Genomic DNA, 17,590 nt, shown 5'->3' with positions numbered 1-17,590 from the left:
GACTCTGTAAACTGTTTAGAGAGGGCTGTGAAGCACTGTGAAGCGGTAGATAAGTAAGTTTTCTTGCTATTGCTCTCAACAAGATTTAGAGGCTGTGTTGAACACTACAACAATCCCAGATCCAGGTAGAATCTTGCAGAAAAAAACACCATGTTTGGTCTAATCCTCCAGTGCCAGTTGCTCATCCACAACTGCTCAAAGTCAAGGGGGAAAGCACTCTGTCCATGCTCAGGGGACCGCACACAAAGGCTATCATCTAAAGACACCCATTTTTTAAAAAAAATTAAGGCATGATTCCAGCTCTACTATCAAAGGTACGGGGGGAATTCAGTCCCTGCTCAGAGACTGAGCATACATTCTCACCAGCTCAAAATTGACTCAGCCTTCTGTCCTTCTGAGGTCGGTAAAATTGTTGGGGGCAAGAGGCTGATTCTGTAAACTGCTCAGAGAGGGCTGTAAAAGCACTGTGAAGCGGTATATAAATCTAAGTACTATTGGTATTCCTTCCTTCCTTTCTTCCTTCCCTTCCTCCCTTTCCTTCCCTTCCCTTCTCTGCCCTGGTGCACAATGTAGTATTGCAGGCTAATTCTGCCGGCTGCCAGCAGTTCAATTCTCACTGGCTCAAGGTTGACTCAGCCTTCCATTCTTCCGAGGTGGGTCAAATGAGGACCCAGATTGTTGGGGGCAAGAGACTGATTCTGTAAACCGCTTAGAGAGGGCTGTAAAAGCACCGTGAAGCGGTATATCTAAGGGCTATTGCTAAAATGAACTAAAATGAAACAGCACAAAATAATAAAATATAGTAAAATAAAATCCATAAAACAAAACAGAACCTCAGGAATCCTGCCCTAAAAAAAAAAGAAGAGAAAAAGGAGGTCAACCAGCTTAGGGACTCTTTGGCTGGCTGGTCAGCTGAGGCGCATGTGGCATTTAGTCAATGATTTAATCCTCTTACATAACACATCCAAAGCCCGTGAAAAGGCCATCCTCCAGGCTCAGCTCTGAACCCAAATCAACGTTAATTGGAGTCAACAGCTCCAGCAACATTATTCTGAATCCCGGGCTTCATTTCAGGCAATTGGAGGGGGGGGGGCAGGAAGCTCCTGGCACCCTCTTCCCTCTCTCTTTTCCAAGGAGCTTTCGCCAGATAAACGGGGGTCACAAGCCTTCTAATTCCAAGAGGCTGATCCAAAGATGATGGGCATTGGAATCCAAGTTCTGTGGAGACCAGGGGTGTGCGAAGTTATACGGTATGGCTTCAGCATCAGGCTATTAAGAGACGGCACTTTTTTTTCAGATGCAAAACTTCTCCGTCCTGCATCACTAAGGATGCAAATGATATTGGCTCTAATTCCTCAAGAGCAGGGGTGTCCACTCTGGGGAACTTGAAGACCTGAGGATTTCAACTCCCAGAATTCCCCAGGCAGCCAAGCTTGGCTGGCTGGGGGACTCTGGGAGTTGAAGTCTGCAGCTCTTCAAGCTCCCCAGAGTGGACACCCCCGATTTAGAATGTACTTGGTGGGGGGCAAAGAGGAGAACATTCATATTCTTCTGCCCATGCTTTGAATAGACTTTAGGCCGGATGGGGGTCCAGGCAGATCCTGGAGCAAGGGAAGGGTCTCGGTGCCTTGGAAGGGAAGGGAGCCTGGCCCTTTGGACCGCAACTCCCACCAGCTCAAGCGCTGGCAAGGGCTCATGGAAAGTGTAGTCCGCAATGCCCAGATTGAGGGGCTCCCCCTGGTCTAGTTTGGAGAGCCATTTTCTAAGAGGGGGGAAAGACCCCCCCCTAGCCCGTCCAGTAGTCGCCCCCTCCCCCCCTCCCCTCCTTCCCCGGCTTGGGCTGCGCGCAACTCCAACCTGGCGCCCCCCGCAAGCGCTGTCCCGGCGGCTGACCTGCGTCCTGGCTCCGCGCAGCGCCCACAGTCCTCGGGGATGCCCTTGGGGGAAAGCCTCGGCCAGGGCGAAGCGGGCCGCCTCCCGCACCGAGTCCCCGCGCACGTCCACCGGCACAGCCCAGCCCGGAGCCGCCAGCGCGGCGGGCGCCGCCAGCAGCAGCAGCAGCCCGAGAAGCGCGGTCGCCGTCGCCGCCGCCATCCTCCAAAGCGACTGAGCCGCCGGCGGCACCGACAAGCTGCAGCGCCTCCCCCGCCCCCCCGGCTGCCCACTCCCCACCCGGGAAAGGGGGCGGGGCCTCCTTTCCGCCCGCCCCCTGTTTTGTTGGGTCAGTGCTCGGCACGCAGCTCAGGCGCCCCCGGGCGCCCCGCTGCAGTCCTCACCGCTCGTAGCCTTTGCGAGCTCGGCTTCCCTGCGCGCAAAAGCGGCCGGCTCTGGGGAGGGATGCAACCCCCCCGCCGGCTCGCCTCCAAACGACCTGGTCAATTGCAACGCTTATATAAGGTCTCCTGCTGGAGCAAGGTTGGGCTAGGAGAGGTCCAACCCCGATTCTGTGTTAACCCTGGTTTGATTTTGTGAAGCTGCCTGTCTTGCGTAAATGCGGCTGTTGGGATCCTTTGCACGTGCAAAGGCAGGAGGGACGGAAACCGGGCTAAGCCTCTTTGCGGTGAAATGCATGTAGTCCGGATTCCCGGGAGGGAGGGGCTGTAGAATAATAGTTGGAAGGGACCCCGGAGGTCTTCTATCCAGCCCCCTGCTCCAGCAGGAGACCTTAGACCAGAGGTCTTCAAACTTTAAGACTTGTGGACTTCAAGTCCCAGAATTCTCCAGCCAGCATACCATAGCTGGCTGGAGAATTCTGGGAATTGAAGTCCACAAGTCTTAAAGCTGCCAAGTTTGAAGACCTCTGCCTTAGACCATTTCAGACAAATGGTTGTCGCTTCTCTCCAGTGATGGAGCCCCCACAACTTCTGGAGGGAAACCTTTCCACTGATTAATTCTACTCACTGTATGGAAATCTCTCCTTAGTTCTAGGTTGCTTCTCCTTGATCAGTTTCCATTCGTTGCTGCTTATTCAGCCTTCTGGTGCTTTGGAGAATAGCTGGACCCCCTTCCTCCTCTCTGTGGCAGCCCCTCAAATGTTGGGAGACTGCTCTCCTGTCTCCCCTGGTCCTTCTTTTCACAAGGCTACCTATACCCAATTCCTGCAACCATTCGTCGTATATTTTAGCCTCCAGTCCCTTAATCCTCTTTGTTGCTCTTCTCTGCACTCTTTCTAGACTAGAGTCTCAACATCTTTTTTACATCATGGCGACCAAAACTGGATGCAGAATTCCAAGTGTGGCCTTCCCAAGGCTTTATAGAGCGGTATTAACCCTTCACGTGATCTTGATTCTATCCCTCTGTTGATGCAGCCTAGAACTGTGTTGGCTTTTTTGGGCAGCTGCTGCACACGGCTGGCTCCTATTTAAATCCTTGTCCATTAGGACTCCAAGGTCCCTTCCACAGTTAAGCCAAATTTTACCTAGTCTGTATCTACACAGTTGGCTTTTCTTGCCCAAGAATAAGACTTCCCTTTTATCTAAACTGAATTTCATTTTGTTAGAAAGGGCCCAGTGTTCCAAGTCTGTCGAGATCCATCCGGACCTTGAGCTTGTCTTCTGGGGTGTTGGCTATACCTGCCAGCTTAGTGTCATCCGCAAATTTGATGAGTTCCTCTTCTTTTCTCGAAGTCGTTTATGAAGATATTGAAGAGTCCTGGACCTAAGACAAAGCCTTGTGGCACCCCACTGCCTACTTCCCTCCATGTGGATGTCATTCCATCCTTGGCAATATTATCACTTGTGGACTTTAACTCCCAGCATTCCCCAACCAGCTATTCTGGGAGTTGAAGTCCACAGATCTTGCAAAGGTTGATCACCCCTATTGTATAGTGAGATTAAGAGAGCAACTCCCAAATTTTCTTTCAACTCAGCGACTGATGCAACCGGGAGTGGGGGGGCAGACTTGCCACACACCCCTACATGGGATCTACCCCCAACCCACACCTCTTCCAGTAACCCTCAGGCATGCTGCTGACAAGCAGACACCCCCCCCCCGCAATAACTTTTCAAGCACCCCGGATTTTAAACACAGCTGATTTTTATTGATTTAAAAACATGGCAATGTTATTTGGGTTCCTGACGTTCAACCACACTGGTGTCAAGTTACCCAGAGATCTGAGAAGAGACCAAGAACCTCTGCCCAATTTTCATAATACAAATCTCAATTTTTTTGGAACCAGGAGTTTTAAACTGCAAGCCCAGGAAAGGCGAGAATTCAGCAGGGAAGTGCTAAGGAAGAATTCAACAGACGAAGCTACAAAAGGGGAAAACCAGTCAGGGGTCAAGACCGGAACACGGTGCCCTTCTCGATTCCCTCTTTGGAGGGGCCGGGGTTGAGGGGGATTAAAAAGGCGCAATCGTTTTTGTCTAGTTTTCAGAGGGAGATCCCGAAAGGAGCCTGGGGCATGCTGCAAAGCCGAGAGGGAGTTTCTGCGGAAGAGGATCAGGGAATGGATCAACGGTCAGCTACCTACAGAAGCCCTCAGAGCCCCCACCCGGCTTTGACCCGCCACCTTCACAAGAAGGCGTCACACCACTCGCGCAGGCACCCGTGACAGTCTCTGGATTGTTTGGCGTTGGCTCCACACGTATCCTTCAGCCATTCGCGGAAGAGGTCTTCGTCCTTCTTCAGCACCAAGAACTGGCCCAGCACTACGTATGCCTGGGTGCAAGGGAGGGGAAGGGAAAGGAAAGAAAGGGAAGGCAGTGAGCAAAAGGGATTGGTGTCAGAGCGCAAAACAGGGGTGTCAAACTCAAGGCCCTCGGGCTGGGTCCGGCCTGTGGGGCCACCCTAGAAACAGTGAAGGATCGGCCTGCGGAGCCTCTGCCAGTGAAAACGGAGTCCGGGAGAGCTGTATGTGGCCCTCCTGAGCTCTGTTTTCACTGGCCGAGGGCTGCAGATCCCTCAGCCACCACAAGTGCCCCCCACATGAGTGACATCGAGCTGGCCATGCCCCCCCCGAAGTCAAACACAACCCTGATGCGGCCCTCAATGAAATCGAGTTTGACACCCCTGATGTAAAACAAAGCCACGGGGAGGCTAAAGAGTCGTTGGATAGCGAGATGGGCAGCGCAGGAATTTAGTAGGTCAATAAATACAATGAATAAAGCAAATAAAGGTTCTGGTACCCCAGAACTGTGAAGATCTCCGCTTTTCATCGTGAGTTCTAATTCTGCTTTAGGTATGAAAGATGGCAAGCTGACTTTAGCTCCATCACCAGGAGACGGCAAGTTCTTGTCCTGCCTTAGGCATGAAAGCCAGCTGGGTGATTGTGGGCTAATCACCAGGAGACGGTGAGTTCTAGTCCTGCTGTAGGCACTTTGGCCCCCACCCTGCTGCTTTTTCCGAGGCTCTAAAAACGTGGTTCTACCGGTGGTCCCCTGGGGCCCCAAATGGAGAGGAGCCAATCAAGTGACTGATTTGATTGTGCTGTTGCCGCCTTGCAGGGTGGCTGGTTTTTTAAAAAACAGGTCTTTATTATGCAGAGTTTTTTTTATAAAGGTTTTCAGTCACCCAGAGTCAGCTATGTGTGGCTATATGAATTTATCAAATAAGTGAGTTTGCACTGGAAATGGAGGCACTACACTTTTACCCCGGGTCTCCTGGGGGCAGCCTGGGAACAGGATGGGCGAAGCATTGACCAACCTCTTGTCTCTGGCTTAGTTCTAGGTCTCTCCAGACTGGCTCTTCCGGTTGGGCCACGATCGGCTCTTCCCCTGGGACAGACCGTAGAAAAGCGAGGCTGCTTCCCCCAAAGTTACAGGGACCCCACTAACATTTCTCAAGGGCTCAGAATGATTTACCCAGGAAACGAAAACGGCATCGGCCTCTCTGCAGCTACGATCCTGGTTTGGCTTTCAGATTTAGGGGCTCAAAGGATACCTTGTCAAACCCTTTGTCTTCCAGCCTCTTGCCAAGGACATCTCCAATCCCCGCTAACGTGCCAACCGGCTTCTCGCCCATCGGCTCAGCCACAAAGTCCCGGTGCTTCTGGCTGGTTGTCATGTCGGCTGCTGCCTTGCCCTGGCTGGGAAGCAAGAGATCGAGTGTCAGTCAGAAAAGAAAGACTCATGTTTAGCCCAGAACATACTTTATGGCTTAGGACCTGGTTATCTACGGGATCGCCTGCTACCACCAATAGCCTCCCACCGGCCAGTACGCTCTCATACAGAGGGACTCCTCCGGGTGCCGTCAGCCAAACAGTGTCGACTGGCGGCCCCTAGGGGAAGAGCCTTCTCTGTGGGGGCACCTACCATCTGGAATGGGCTCCCCCCGGAGATACGGAGGATCCCGGATCTGGGCACCTTCCGCCGTGCTGTGAAGACCTTTTTATTCCATCAGGCGGGCTTGGCCTGATCTCTTCCCTTTTTAAATATGTAAATTTTAATCTGTTTTTAAATTATTGGAGTGTTTTAATCTGTCTGGGCCAAAATGATTTAATTTGATTTTATCTGGTTTTTAAATTTTTTGTATCTATGTATTTTATTGTTGGCTGTTCACCGCCCTGAGTCCTTCGGGAGTAGGGCGGTATACAAATCAAATAAACTAACTATTAGAACCAAAGTGATTACAGCAGAAGCAGGGTGGAATTGATTTAAATCAAGTTGATTTAAATCATGATTTAAATCACTAGTAAAAAGGCTTGATTTAAATCAACTCAATTTAAATTATAATTTTTAAAGAGCAACTGTCGTCTCTGTCCCACAGTGGCTCCTCCTCTGTCCTGCTATTGACTGACAGTCCCAATATTGCAGAATATACAGCCTCATACTACATAACTAAGCTCCATTTCATGCTGAATAAACTAAATTATGAATGTAACTTAAAAATCTATCTTTAGATAGATTTTTAGTCCGAAAGCATTTTATTAAAATAAATTTGATAAAAATAAAAAAAAATCCAATTTAAATAGAAAAAAATCTGATTTAAATTTTTTAAAAATCCGATTTTATTTTTTTTAAAAAAAAAATCATTGATTTTTATCCACCCTAAGCAGAAGCAAAGCTGGATCTGAGGTTTTCGCGTGCAAACATTACAGTTAATTTTCCCTTTCCCCCGGCCACAGTGACAGTCCAATGAGGTTTTAACAAATTGTTTGGGTGATAGTCCCTCATTTTGAGGGCTTGCTGATTCTGCATTCCTTCGGCACGTCCTTGGTAACATGGTTCCTTCTCACAGGACCAGCACAGCTTGGTTTGGATTCCTCGTGGTTCCCTCCCTGCCTCCTTCCCCCATTACTAAAGTCAGGCTGTCAGTGTGCGAGGCGTAGCTCAGCCGAATGGCAGCCGTGACATCTGGTGCTGGCTCAGGAATAGTGGGATTTGAAAGTCTACAGGTTGGACTTAATTCCTATTTTATGCCTAATCTCAGAAACAAAGCTTTGCTGGATGCAATTGTGCCATTAGTAAGAGAGGGACAGGAGCAGTTCGGGACGGGCAAGGAGAATTTAGCTAATTTAATGTAGTGACTGTAAACAAATTCTAGTCTCCAGAGCCAGATGAATGTCAACCTGAAGGAGCTAGTTAGTAGAAGTGTCAGCCAATCTGCCAAGCATAACCTTTGAGAACTTGTGAGAGGATTAAAGGAGAGCAAATACAATATCTCTATTTTTAAAAACAGAAAGGAAGAGGACCAGGAAAAGTATGTCAGCTTGAAGTCTCTTTTAGGTCAGATCCTTCAGCAGATGATTAAACATCATGTTGGTGATCCCAGGACAACCCAACTGTCTTATCTATACAGTTGCTACTTTGATTGAGGGTATGCCATGGACATAATATACCTGGACATCAGCAAAGCATCCAAAACACTGTCAGGTATGCCTCCTTTCAGTACTCAAGAAAGAAAACCCCCAACTCCATTTTCATAGAGAGAGGTACTTTTACTGAGTATGAACTGAATGCAACCGAAGAAAAGCAAGATCTGAGGCAATAGGTGTGAAAATCACATATAGAAAACATCCCTAAAACCCTCCCCCCAAAGGTCCAGTCAGGATTATCCAATCCACATCCCCCCAGGGTGTCATGTGGGGTGCAGCTTCCGATGGCCCCATCCTTCTGGTATGCCAGGATGGTTGACCTTGACTGGTTATCAGCACGCCTCCCAGCTGCAGAGAAAGCGCTGAGGAAAACTTTCTCCAATTCACTCCACCAGCTCACTTCCCCCCCCCCCGACATCCAGACAGTCCCCCCTCCCCCCGTTACAATGGCAGCCGTAGCAAGCAAGTAATATAAAAGCGGAGGCTGACACACACATAGATCCTAATTATCTCCACAATGGAGTCCCAGTTCAGCTCTGTCCTAAGCTCTGCGCTATTCACAACTTTACTAATAATCATCTGCTTGAGCGGGAAGGGAGCATGTTCCGACAGGTAAGAGCCCATCCCATATGCAACAGCTGCATTCCAATACCCATTCAGGCTGATTTGATTCACCTGAAATAGTTTTGCTCTATTCTGTCATTTATTTCACAATTTATTGATTAAACTTATTTGCCGCCCATCTCATTTCTAAGTGATTCTGGGTGGCTTACACTGCAGGGGTCTCCAACCTTGGCAACTTTAAGCCTGGCTGGGGAATTCTGGGAGTTGAAGTCCACCAGGCTTAAAGTTGCCAAGTTTGGAGACCCCTGGCTTACAGCATTAAAAAACATTCAAACTGTAAGATAAATATTGCTAACAATTTTTAAAGGGACTTAGGAACCTCTTGACCAGGCTCTACTTATACAGGCAGTCCTTGACTTACAACAGTTCCTTTAGTGACAGTTCGAGGTTACAACGGGCCCTGAAAAAAGTAACCCATGAAAATTTTTTGCACTGACCACCATTGCAGCATCCCTGTGGTCACGTGATCAAAATTTGGATGCTTGGCATTATTAAGGTTGCAGGGTCCCAGAGTCACGTGATCCAATATTTTCCCCCTTTTGCAGCTTTCTGACAAGCAAAGCCAATGGAAGAAGCCAGATTTACTTATCTACCATGTTACTAAGTTAACAGCTGCCGTGATTCACTTAACAACTGTGACAAGAAAGGTTGTAAAACGGGGCAAAACTCACTTAACGACTGTCACTTAGCAAAAGAAATTTTGGGTTCCAGTGCGGTTGTTAAGTCAAGGCCTGCCTGTTCACTTCAGGTTGGGGCACTGCGATCTACACAAGGACATTAACAAGCGGAAGCTTGTGCAGCCAAGAGCTACCACACCAAAGATGGCGAGAAGACGGAAAACCAGGTTCCGCGAGGAACAGCTGAAGGACCTGGGCAGGATTAGCAGCAGAAGGAAAGGCCGATAGCAGCCGACAGGAAAGGGCACACCCAGGCCCCATGGGCTGAACCACAGGGGAGGAGATCTGGATCAGATGCTAGGAAAAATTCCTGCCAGCAAGAGTTGACAAGAACAGGCTGTCTGATGAAGGGTGCATCCCCCTACTCCAGGGGTGTCAAACTCAAGGCCCGGGGGGGGGGCCGCCCTGGAAACACTGAAGGACCGGCCCGCGGGGCCTCTGCCAGAGAAAAGGGAGCTCGGGAGGGCCATGTGCAGCCCTCCTGGGCTCTGTTTTGAGTTGCGACAGCCTGCAACTCTCTGCCGGAGAAAAGGGGGCTCAGGAGGCTGTGCGTGGCACTCCTGAGCTCCATTTTCGCTGGTTGAAGGCTGCAGGAGGCCATCACGGCCTAAAATGTAGCCCAAGCGGGCTGTGCACAGCCTCCCCAAGCTCCATTTTCACTGGCAGAGGGCTGCAGGAGGCCGTTGTGGCAAAAAATGGGAGTCTTGAATGACATCGAGCTGGCCACGCCCACCCTGGCCAGTCCACCTGCCCCCCCACCCAGGTCAAACACATGCGGCCCTCAATGAAATCAAGTTTGACACCCCTGCCCTACTAGGAAGCTGGCTGCCATACAGCACAGGTAATCCTTCACTTACAATAGTTCCTTTAGTGACCGTTCAAGCTTAACGACGGCACTAAAGAAAAAGTGATTTATGAACACTTTTCGCACAACTGCTACAGCAACGCCAGGATCACGTGATCAAAATTAAAATGTTTGGCAACTGACTCATAGTTATGATGGCTGCAGTGTGTCTTGGGGTCATAGCACCCCCTTTTTGGACAAAGTCAACGGGGAAGCTGAATTCACATAACAACCGTGTGACTCGCTTAACACCTGCAGTGATTCACTTAACAACTGTGGCAAGAAAGGTCATACAACGGGACAAAACTCACTCAACTATCTTGCTTAGCAATGGAAATCTGGGGCTCAATTGTGGTCGTAAGTCGAGGACTACCTGTAATGAGAAATAGCAAGAGTTTAATGACTATCCCTGAGCATAAATCAAATTATTTTTCTCTCCAAATTCGGCAACTTTTAAGACCTTGTTGGCTGAGGAATTCTGGGCATTGAAGTCCACAAGTCTTAAAAGTTGCCTAGTTTGGAGACCCCGCCCCTGCTTTGGTTAAGATCCTGCACTAAGCCAAGGGGGTTGCAGTAGGTGTCCCTTCCAATTTTATGATTTTTAGAAGCTGGAAAAACAAACTACTTTCAAACTTTAAACACTGGCAGCGACACGGTTACTCACTCTAGCATATTAGTAACAGAGGCTGCACCGTGTCTCTTGTCACTGACTTGAGTTTACACAGGCGAGATTTGTCTCCTCAACCGGTTTTACTGGTTTCCCTTTGAGGAAGGGAAAATTAGACAAGTTGATTCACAATCTGAAGGAAGAATGGGAACCTTTCCGCAGACGGAAGCCAGATCGTGTGAGAAAAAAGCAAAGCGATCCTGCTAAGGTGTGAGGCTACTACATGGCAATTTACAAGGGGTTGCATTTGGAAACTAAGTGGAAAATGCAACTGATGCTCTCTCTCTCCGCCAGACTCACGCAAGGGGCTTTGAAGTCCAGATCAAGATGCTGACAGTGCAGACCGCTCACAAGAGACTTATGAATGTGAATGGAAAAAATGGATAGATTATGTGCAGAACAAATATCAAACTAGGAAGTATCAAATAGCTTTTTACTGATAGTATTATATTACATTAAGATAGAAATATTTGAACTATGTGAAGATGAAAAATGATATGGGGGATGGGGGGGTTTAAAGTTCAAGGTTTTTTTTTATATAAAGGGGACAATGATGGGGTATACTCTATGGAAGTCCGGGGGGGAGGGGAGGGTTAGGGGGGGTTAGGGAGGGTGGGTTGGGGAGTTTGGGATGGGTTAGGGGGGTGAAAATGGGGTGAAAATGTAATTGTAAAACTTTTACAATAAAAAAAAAAAAAAAAAAAGATGCTGACAATGCCCTAGAAATCCTTCTGTTACTTAGCAGCTAAGTACAGTAGTCCTTGAATTATAACAGGGCATTAAATGACCGCTCAAAGTTACAATGGCACTAAAAAAAGTGACTTACGACCGTTTCTTACTTCACCACTATTGCAGCATTCCCTCAGTCCCGTGATCCAAATTCAAGTGCTTGGCAGCTGACTCATCTTTAGGACGGTTGCAGTGTCAGAGTCCCGTGATCCCCTTTGGCAATCTTCTCACAAGCTAAATTGACGGGAAAGGTGGAATCACTTAGCAACCGTGTGACTAACTTAACACCTGCAGTGATTCACTTAACAACCGTGGCAAGAACAGTCGTATAAAAATGGGCAAAATTCACTTCAGTCTCATTTAGCAACAGAGATTTTGGGCTCAATTCTCATTGTAAACTGAAGATTTACCTGCAGCTGCAGGACCAGCCATCCTATGCAGAATCAACCCATCCATTGTGCATACAGGCAGTCCTCGACTTACGGCCCCAATTGAGCCCAAAATGTCCATTGCTGGCAAGACAGCTGTTAAGTGAGCTCTGCATCATTTTAGGCCCTTTCTTGCCACAGTTGTTAAGCGAATCACCGTAGTTCAAAGTTCGTAACGTGGCTGTTAATTAATTTGGCTTCCCCGTCGACTTTGTTGGCAGGAGGTCACAAAGGGAATCAATCACAGGACCCAAGGACAGAGCTGGGTTTCACAGAATTTTACTACCGGTTCGCTGTGTGCTGAAAATGTGAGGTGGCGCTTTGCTTGCGCGGGTGGCTTGCACACAAGAGCGCAGTTAGAAAACGTGGCTAAATAGGACAGCATAGCGCCTGGGCGGGTGGGTGGGGTGGGCCCACTGCTACCGGTTCACCTGAACCGGTCTAAAGCGGCTGAATATCACCACGGCCCCAGGACTCTGCCACCGTCATAAATGCGAGCTGGTTGCCAAGGGCCTGGGTTTTGATCAGCAGATCACGGGGATTGCAAGTGTGAAAAACGGTCATAAGCCACTTCAGTGCATGATGCAACAATTCACCTGGGCTTGGCAAAATACGGGTGCTATAAAAAAAAGCATCAAAATAAAATTAATGCCAACTTCTGAAAATCTGGTCTCCGAACACTTTCATTTTACGAAGCTCTAACCCCGTATCAGAAAGAGCAGCAGCCTTGTGGGGATTCCTGCATGGCTGCTCTCATTTCTGAGAAGAGGATTATTTCCAAGGGTGTGTGTGTGTGTTTATACATTAAGATGCAACTAAACAAAGCAATGTTGTGGTCAGGAGAGATAGCAAAGTAACACAACAGCACCATCTGCTGCATCAGGGATGGGCATCTCTGGAGATTCTCGGCCATCATCCAGGTCGTGGGTGTCCCAAAAGGGCTTTTTCAGGAGGCAACTGGACTTTCTTCTTTTTTCCGCTTCCCATCCAAGAAGCTTCTTCACCTCTGACTGGATGGTGGGGAATGGAAGGACCCTTTACGACCTGTGGACTTCAACTCCCAGAGCTCCTGAGCCAGCAGGAACTTTGGGAGTTGAAGGCCATGGGTCGTAAAGGGGGCAGAGTTGCCCACCATCCAGTCAGAGGTGAAGAAGCTTCTTGGATGGGAAGCGGAAAAAAAAAGAAAGTCCAGTTGCCTCCTGAAACTTGAGGGATCTAGCATAGGTGCTAGATCCCTCAAGTGCAATGACCTGGGAATGGTACTTGGATTTTCTAACATCTAGCCAGACTCAATGCAGCCGAATCGAAGACTAAGTTGCCTACAATAATACTAAGAGCAGCTGCCAGAAATATGCAAGAACAACTGGTAGGTAAGGTAAGTGGAATTTCTTCCTACCCTGTGCATTTGCCAGTCTCCTCCTCACTTCTTCCAGCCAAGCATAATGAAGTTTAAAGCTCATGTAAGGAAGAAGCACCTAGAAACTGTTTCAAGATATCCTATTACATCTCCCTACGTCCGTTACTATGAGAAACTCTGGTGTGGAGTTACTATAAGGCTAGTCCGGCTACTTTGCAAATCTCATTGGGCAATTTCTGTTTAAGGGCAAGAGCGATCAATTACAGTAGTCCTCGACTTATGACCACAACTGGCCCAGAAAAGGGGACCGACAACCAAGATTCAAAGTTCTAATAGTCGGGCACCCTCTCTGGTCATGTGAACTCAGGAACCCGGTGGCATTTAAAGTGGTTTGCAGTCAGGTGACTGTGTTCTACAATAGTGTTGCCGAAAACAGGCACTTACAGGCGATCCTGTTAACAGCACTGAAAAAAGTGACTTATGACCGTTTTCACAGTCGTTGCAGCATCCCCGTGGTCACGTGATCAAAATTTGGACGCTTGGCAAGTGGCATGGATTTATGAGGGTTGCAGGATCCCCAGGGTCACGTGACCCCCTTTGTGACCTTCTGACAAGGCAAAATCAATGGGGAAGCCAGATCGTCAGACCAGCCAGCATTTCAACCTCTAAACAGAAACGACCCTTGGCTCCATTTGTTGAGAAAGGTACAGCTTGATTAGAAGTCAAGGGTGTTGCAGTGGTGCATAGCCAGACCTGAGAATTGTGCACCAGAATCCCTAAACTCAATTTTTCCCTCCCTTAGCTACCTCCCATCAGTTGCCCCCCCCCCGACCAATCAGGTTCAAGCAAGATGTTTTGAGAACGGTCACTTCAAGCGGAGGTTGGTATGTAGCTGCATTCTTCTCCCAGCCAGGTGGCCTTGAAACAGCATCTTTGGGGTGGGGGAGGGATACAGCAGTTACTTTTGCTTTCCCCAAGCAGATGTTACTTTCACTTTCCCCCCCAAGCATCCACCCTCCCCACAGCTGATGGCAGACTGTCACTGCACAAGCGAGTGAGGTGGCAGCTGACAGTCATTTAATTGTGTTACTTAACAACTGCAGTGATTCACTGAACAACCACGGCAAGAAAGGTTGTACAATTGGCAAAATTCAATTAATAGCTGTCTCACTTAGCAACAGGAATTTGGGGCTCAATTGTGATCGCAAATCAAGGACTTCCTGTGTTTCTGGTTTTTGGCAAAACAGCATCCCTTAGCTTTAACAGCTACAGAGATTTGCTTAAAACCACTGCAAAACAAGGTCATAAGACCTGATGGATTGCTTGTTATGACATGCAACTGTAATAGGAAGGCTCCATTATGGTTGTATGTCGAGGACTGCCAGTTCACTGCACAACTTTGGTGGGAAGGACAGAAAACCCATGCCATGGGACAATCCTTAATCCGGCCATGGGGCTGGCGGGCAAGGCTGAAAAAAGAAGCCCACAGAAAGGCGTCCTAGTTGCCCACCCCTGCTCTGTGCTACTGTGGCTGAATGTTTTTCTCCCCATAGATAAACACGATCATGAATGTTTTTTATTAACTGTAAAAGTGAAGCTCTGACCTCGCACAGATGCCTTCAGGGCCAAACCAGTTAACGGGGCTGCAACAAATTAAGAAATGGGTCAGATGCCTCTGGCCATCCCTCCTGAGCTGGCTTTGTTTCCTCTTGGTTTTATTCATCTTACAAGTATTTTTTTCATTTCATTTTATTTACTGAACTCCTGTCCCACCCATCTGGCTCACTAGGTGACTCTGGATGGCTTATAAGATATGAAACAAATAAAAAGTAATTAAGACATTAAAGCATTCATTACTAAATAGATTAGAATAATGTTCAGCATTAAGCTTACATTTCCTTTCCTTGCTCTCGCCCTTCAAAGAATGAAGGCGGACACAAGTGACTTATGACAATCACCACAGCGATGGCCATTTACATAACCCTTGTGGAAAGTCTCCTGAAAGTCAAGTTTACGTATCACACTCTCTACCTGGGGCAGCCCTTGGAGGCAACCAGAAGCTTCAAAGGGCCCCTTAGTCTAATGGTCGGAGTGCAGAGCAATGTGGCTTCTGCCACCTGGTTCAAGGCTCTCCTATGGCCTCCCAGGGTACCCTCAGGCACCGCCCTGGTCCTTGCGGGGTCCGTGGCTTTCCTCCAAACTCTCCCCACTGCCGTATTAGCTCCCCTGGGCCATCGATAGAGCTCCACCCGGGACTTTCTTCACCCTGCATAACTTTAGGCAGCTTCTCTTGCAAGGATTCTTCCCTTTTACCTTTTGCAAGGAGGTTCTACAAACCCGGCCACCTTAAAGAGTCTACCCACCCATGCACACACACACACACACACACAATGCACACAGTTTTATATATACACATACAGTGGGGCAAAAAAGTATTTAGTCAGCCACCAATTGTGCAAGTTCTCCCACTTAAAAAGATGAGAGAGGCCTGTAATTGTCATCATACGTAGACCTCAACTATGGGAGACAAAATGAGAAAACAAATCCAGACAATCACATTGTCTGATTTGGAAAGAATTTATTTGCAAATTATGGTGGAAAATAAGTATTTGGTCAATATCAAAAGTTCATCTCAATACTTTGTTATATATCCTTTGTTGGCAATGACAGAGGTCAAACTTTTTCTGTAAGCAACTCAGCATTCTCTCTCCTCCAAACACGAGTTGTGTTTCTACCAAACAGTTCTACTTCTGACCATATGACATTCTCCCAATCCTCTTTGGATCATCCAAATGCTCTCTAGCAAACTTCAGACGGGCCCGGACATGTACTGGCTTAAGCAGGGGGACACGTCTGGCACTGCAGGATCTGAGTCCCTGGCGGCGTAGTGTGTTACTGATGGTAGCCTTTGTTACATTGATCCCAGCTCTCTGCAGGTCATTCACTAGGCATGTGGTTCTGGGATTTTTGCTCACCGTTCTTGTGATCATTTTGACCCCACAGGGTGAGATCTTGCATGGAGCCCCAGATCGAGAGAGATTATCAGTGGTCTTGTATGTCTTCCATTTTCTAATTATTGCTCCCAGTTGATTTCTTCACACCAAGCTGCTTGACTATTGCAGACTGAGTCTTCCCAGCCTGGTGTAGGTCTACAATTTTGTTTCTGGTGTCCTTCGACAGCTCTTTGGTCTTCACCACAGTGGAGTTTGGAGTGTGACTGTTTGAGGTTGTGGACAGGTGTCTTTTATACTGATAACAAGTTCAAACAGGTGCCATTAATACAGGTAATGAGTGGAAGACAGAGGAGCCTCTTAAAGAAGAAGTTACAGGTCTGTGAGAGCCAGAAATCTTGCTTGTTTGTAGGTGACCAAATACTTATTTCCACCATAATTTGCAAATAAATTCTTTCCAAATAAGACAATGTGATTGTCTGGATTTGTTTTCTCATTTTGTCTCTCATAGTTTAGGTCTACGTATGATGACAATTACAGGCCTCTCTCATGTTTTTAAGTGGGCGAACTTGCACAATTGGTGGCTGACTGAATACTTTATTGCCCCACTGTATATCCCTATCCACATAATTATAATCACCCACATAATTATATATATCATTATCATTATACACATAATTATATTAATTATATATATACATCATATATGCAATTATTATGCACCCCCACATACACATATTATACACCCACACGCATATACAAAGTTAGATATTGTGTGTGTATACGTATATATTATACATATGCACACACACATTACTAATTATATATGTACACACACATATCACATACGTCTTTTTATCATTGTATTGAGGTATTCTCATATTTTCTTTGTCATTGTTTATTTTATTGCTCTTATTATTTTACTTCTGCTTAGTTTCCACTTTTGAGTTCTTCCTTTCGGTGTGGTGAGCCCCGCGGCAAGAAAGGCGACAAATAAGTTTAAATCATTAAATTAAATATAAACACAAACCCAGACATATGTATAAGCATATATATAAGATTTTAAATATTATACATACACACACACATACATAGGCCTATATTTCTAAATATATTTCTTGCATATATGCTTATACATCATCATCGCACAGAATTGCATAGTATAATTTTATAATACTCTATAAAAATTACTTATTATCGGGGCCTGTGGGACGATTCCCCATAGAAGACCCCATCGACGTGATTCTTTCCCCCCCCTCCTCTTTTAGTGACGAGCTCGGCCTCCCGCGCCCGCGCTCTCCCTCCCCCACACTTCCCTCTTGACCTCTGACCCCGCGAAGGCGCCCCCTGCCCCAGCGGCCGCGACAGCCCCGCCGCCCGCCCCCCCCGGACTCTCACCTACTCGCGCTCCAACCGTCGCTCCCGCGCAATCCGCGAGTCTGCTTCCGGGTCGCGGGGGGCGGCGGCTTTAAGCGCGCTAAAGCACCGAGGAGAAAGGGCGCTCTGGACTTCCGACGGCCTCGCTTTCTCTACGGCTCTGGGGGCGTTCTAGGCGCCCGG

The 17,590-nt window shown here is 47.7% G+C and overlaps 2 protein-coding genes across 10 annotated transcripts in view; both read right to left on the bottom strand.

Annotated features, from left to right (window-relative positions):
• CTSF (cathepsin F) overlaps nt 1-2,108 on the bottom strand; it is a 28,048-nt gene extending 25,940 nt beyond the window's left edge. Inside the window, exon 1 of the mRNA XM_034426326.3 lies at nt 1,894-2,108. Within this exon, the coding sequence (XP_034282217.3) occupies nt 1,894-2,094 (201 nt within the window). The 5' untranslated portion in view covers nt 2,095-2,108. The remainder of the gene's footprint in view (nt 1-1,893) is intronic.
• Nucleotides 2,109-4,017: 1,909 nt separating this feature from the next.
• On the bottom strand, nt 4,018-17,555 carry BANF1 (barrier to autointegration nuclear assembly factor 1). Of its 9 annotated transcripts, none has more exons than XM_087881151.1 (5): nt 17,429-17,490; nt 11,392-11,528; nt 10,210-10,271; nt 5,881-6,025; nt 4,018-4,659 (listed from the first exon to the last, which is right to left on the bottom strand). In XM_087881151.1, exons 4-5 carry the CDS (start codon nt 6,001-6,003, stop codon nt 4,513-4,515), a joined length of 270 nt encoding a protein of 89 aa, XP_087737277.1. In that variant the 5' UTR covers nt 6,004-6,025; nt 10,210-10,271; nt 11,392-11,528; nt 17,429-17,490; the 3' UTR covers nt 4,018-4,512. The 9 variants fall into 9 exon arrangements, with proteins under 9 accessions (XP_087737277.1, XP_087737278.1, XP_087737279.1 ...); XM_087881152.1 differs by having other exon boundaries at nt 11,405-11,528; XM_087881153.1 differs by lacking the exon at nt 17,429-17,490 and adding an exon at nt 14,684-14,717.
• Between the last annotated feature and the right edge of the window lie 35 nt (nt 17,556-17,590).

This window comes from Pantherophis guttatus, chromosome 18, assembly GCF_059756535.1.
Source record: "Pantherophis guttatus breed Tessera chromosome 18, ASM5975653v1, whole genome shotgun sequence".
NCBI lineage: Eukaryota > Metazoa > Chordata > Lepidosauria > Squamata > Colubridae > Pantherophis > Pantherophis guttatus.
Note: the sequence above shows the minus strand (reverse complement) of the source record. Positions and strands in the feature narration are given on the sequence as shown.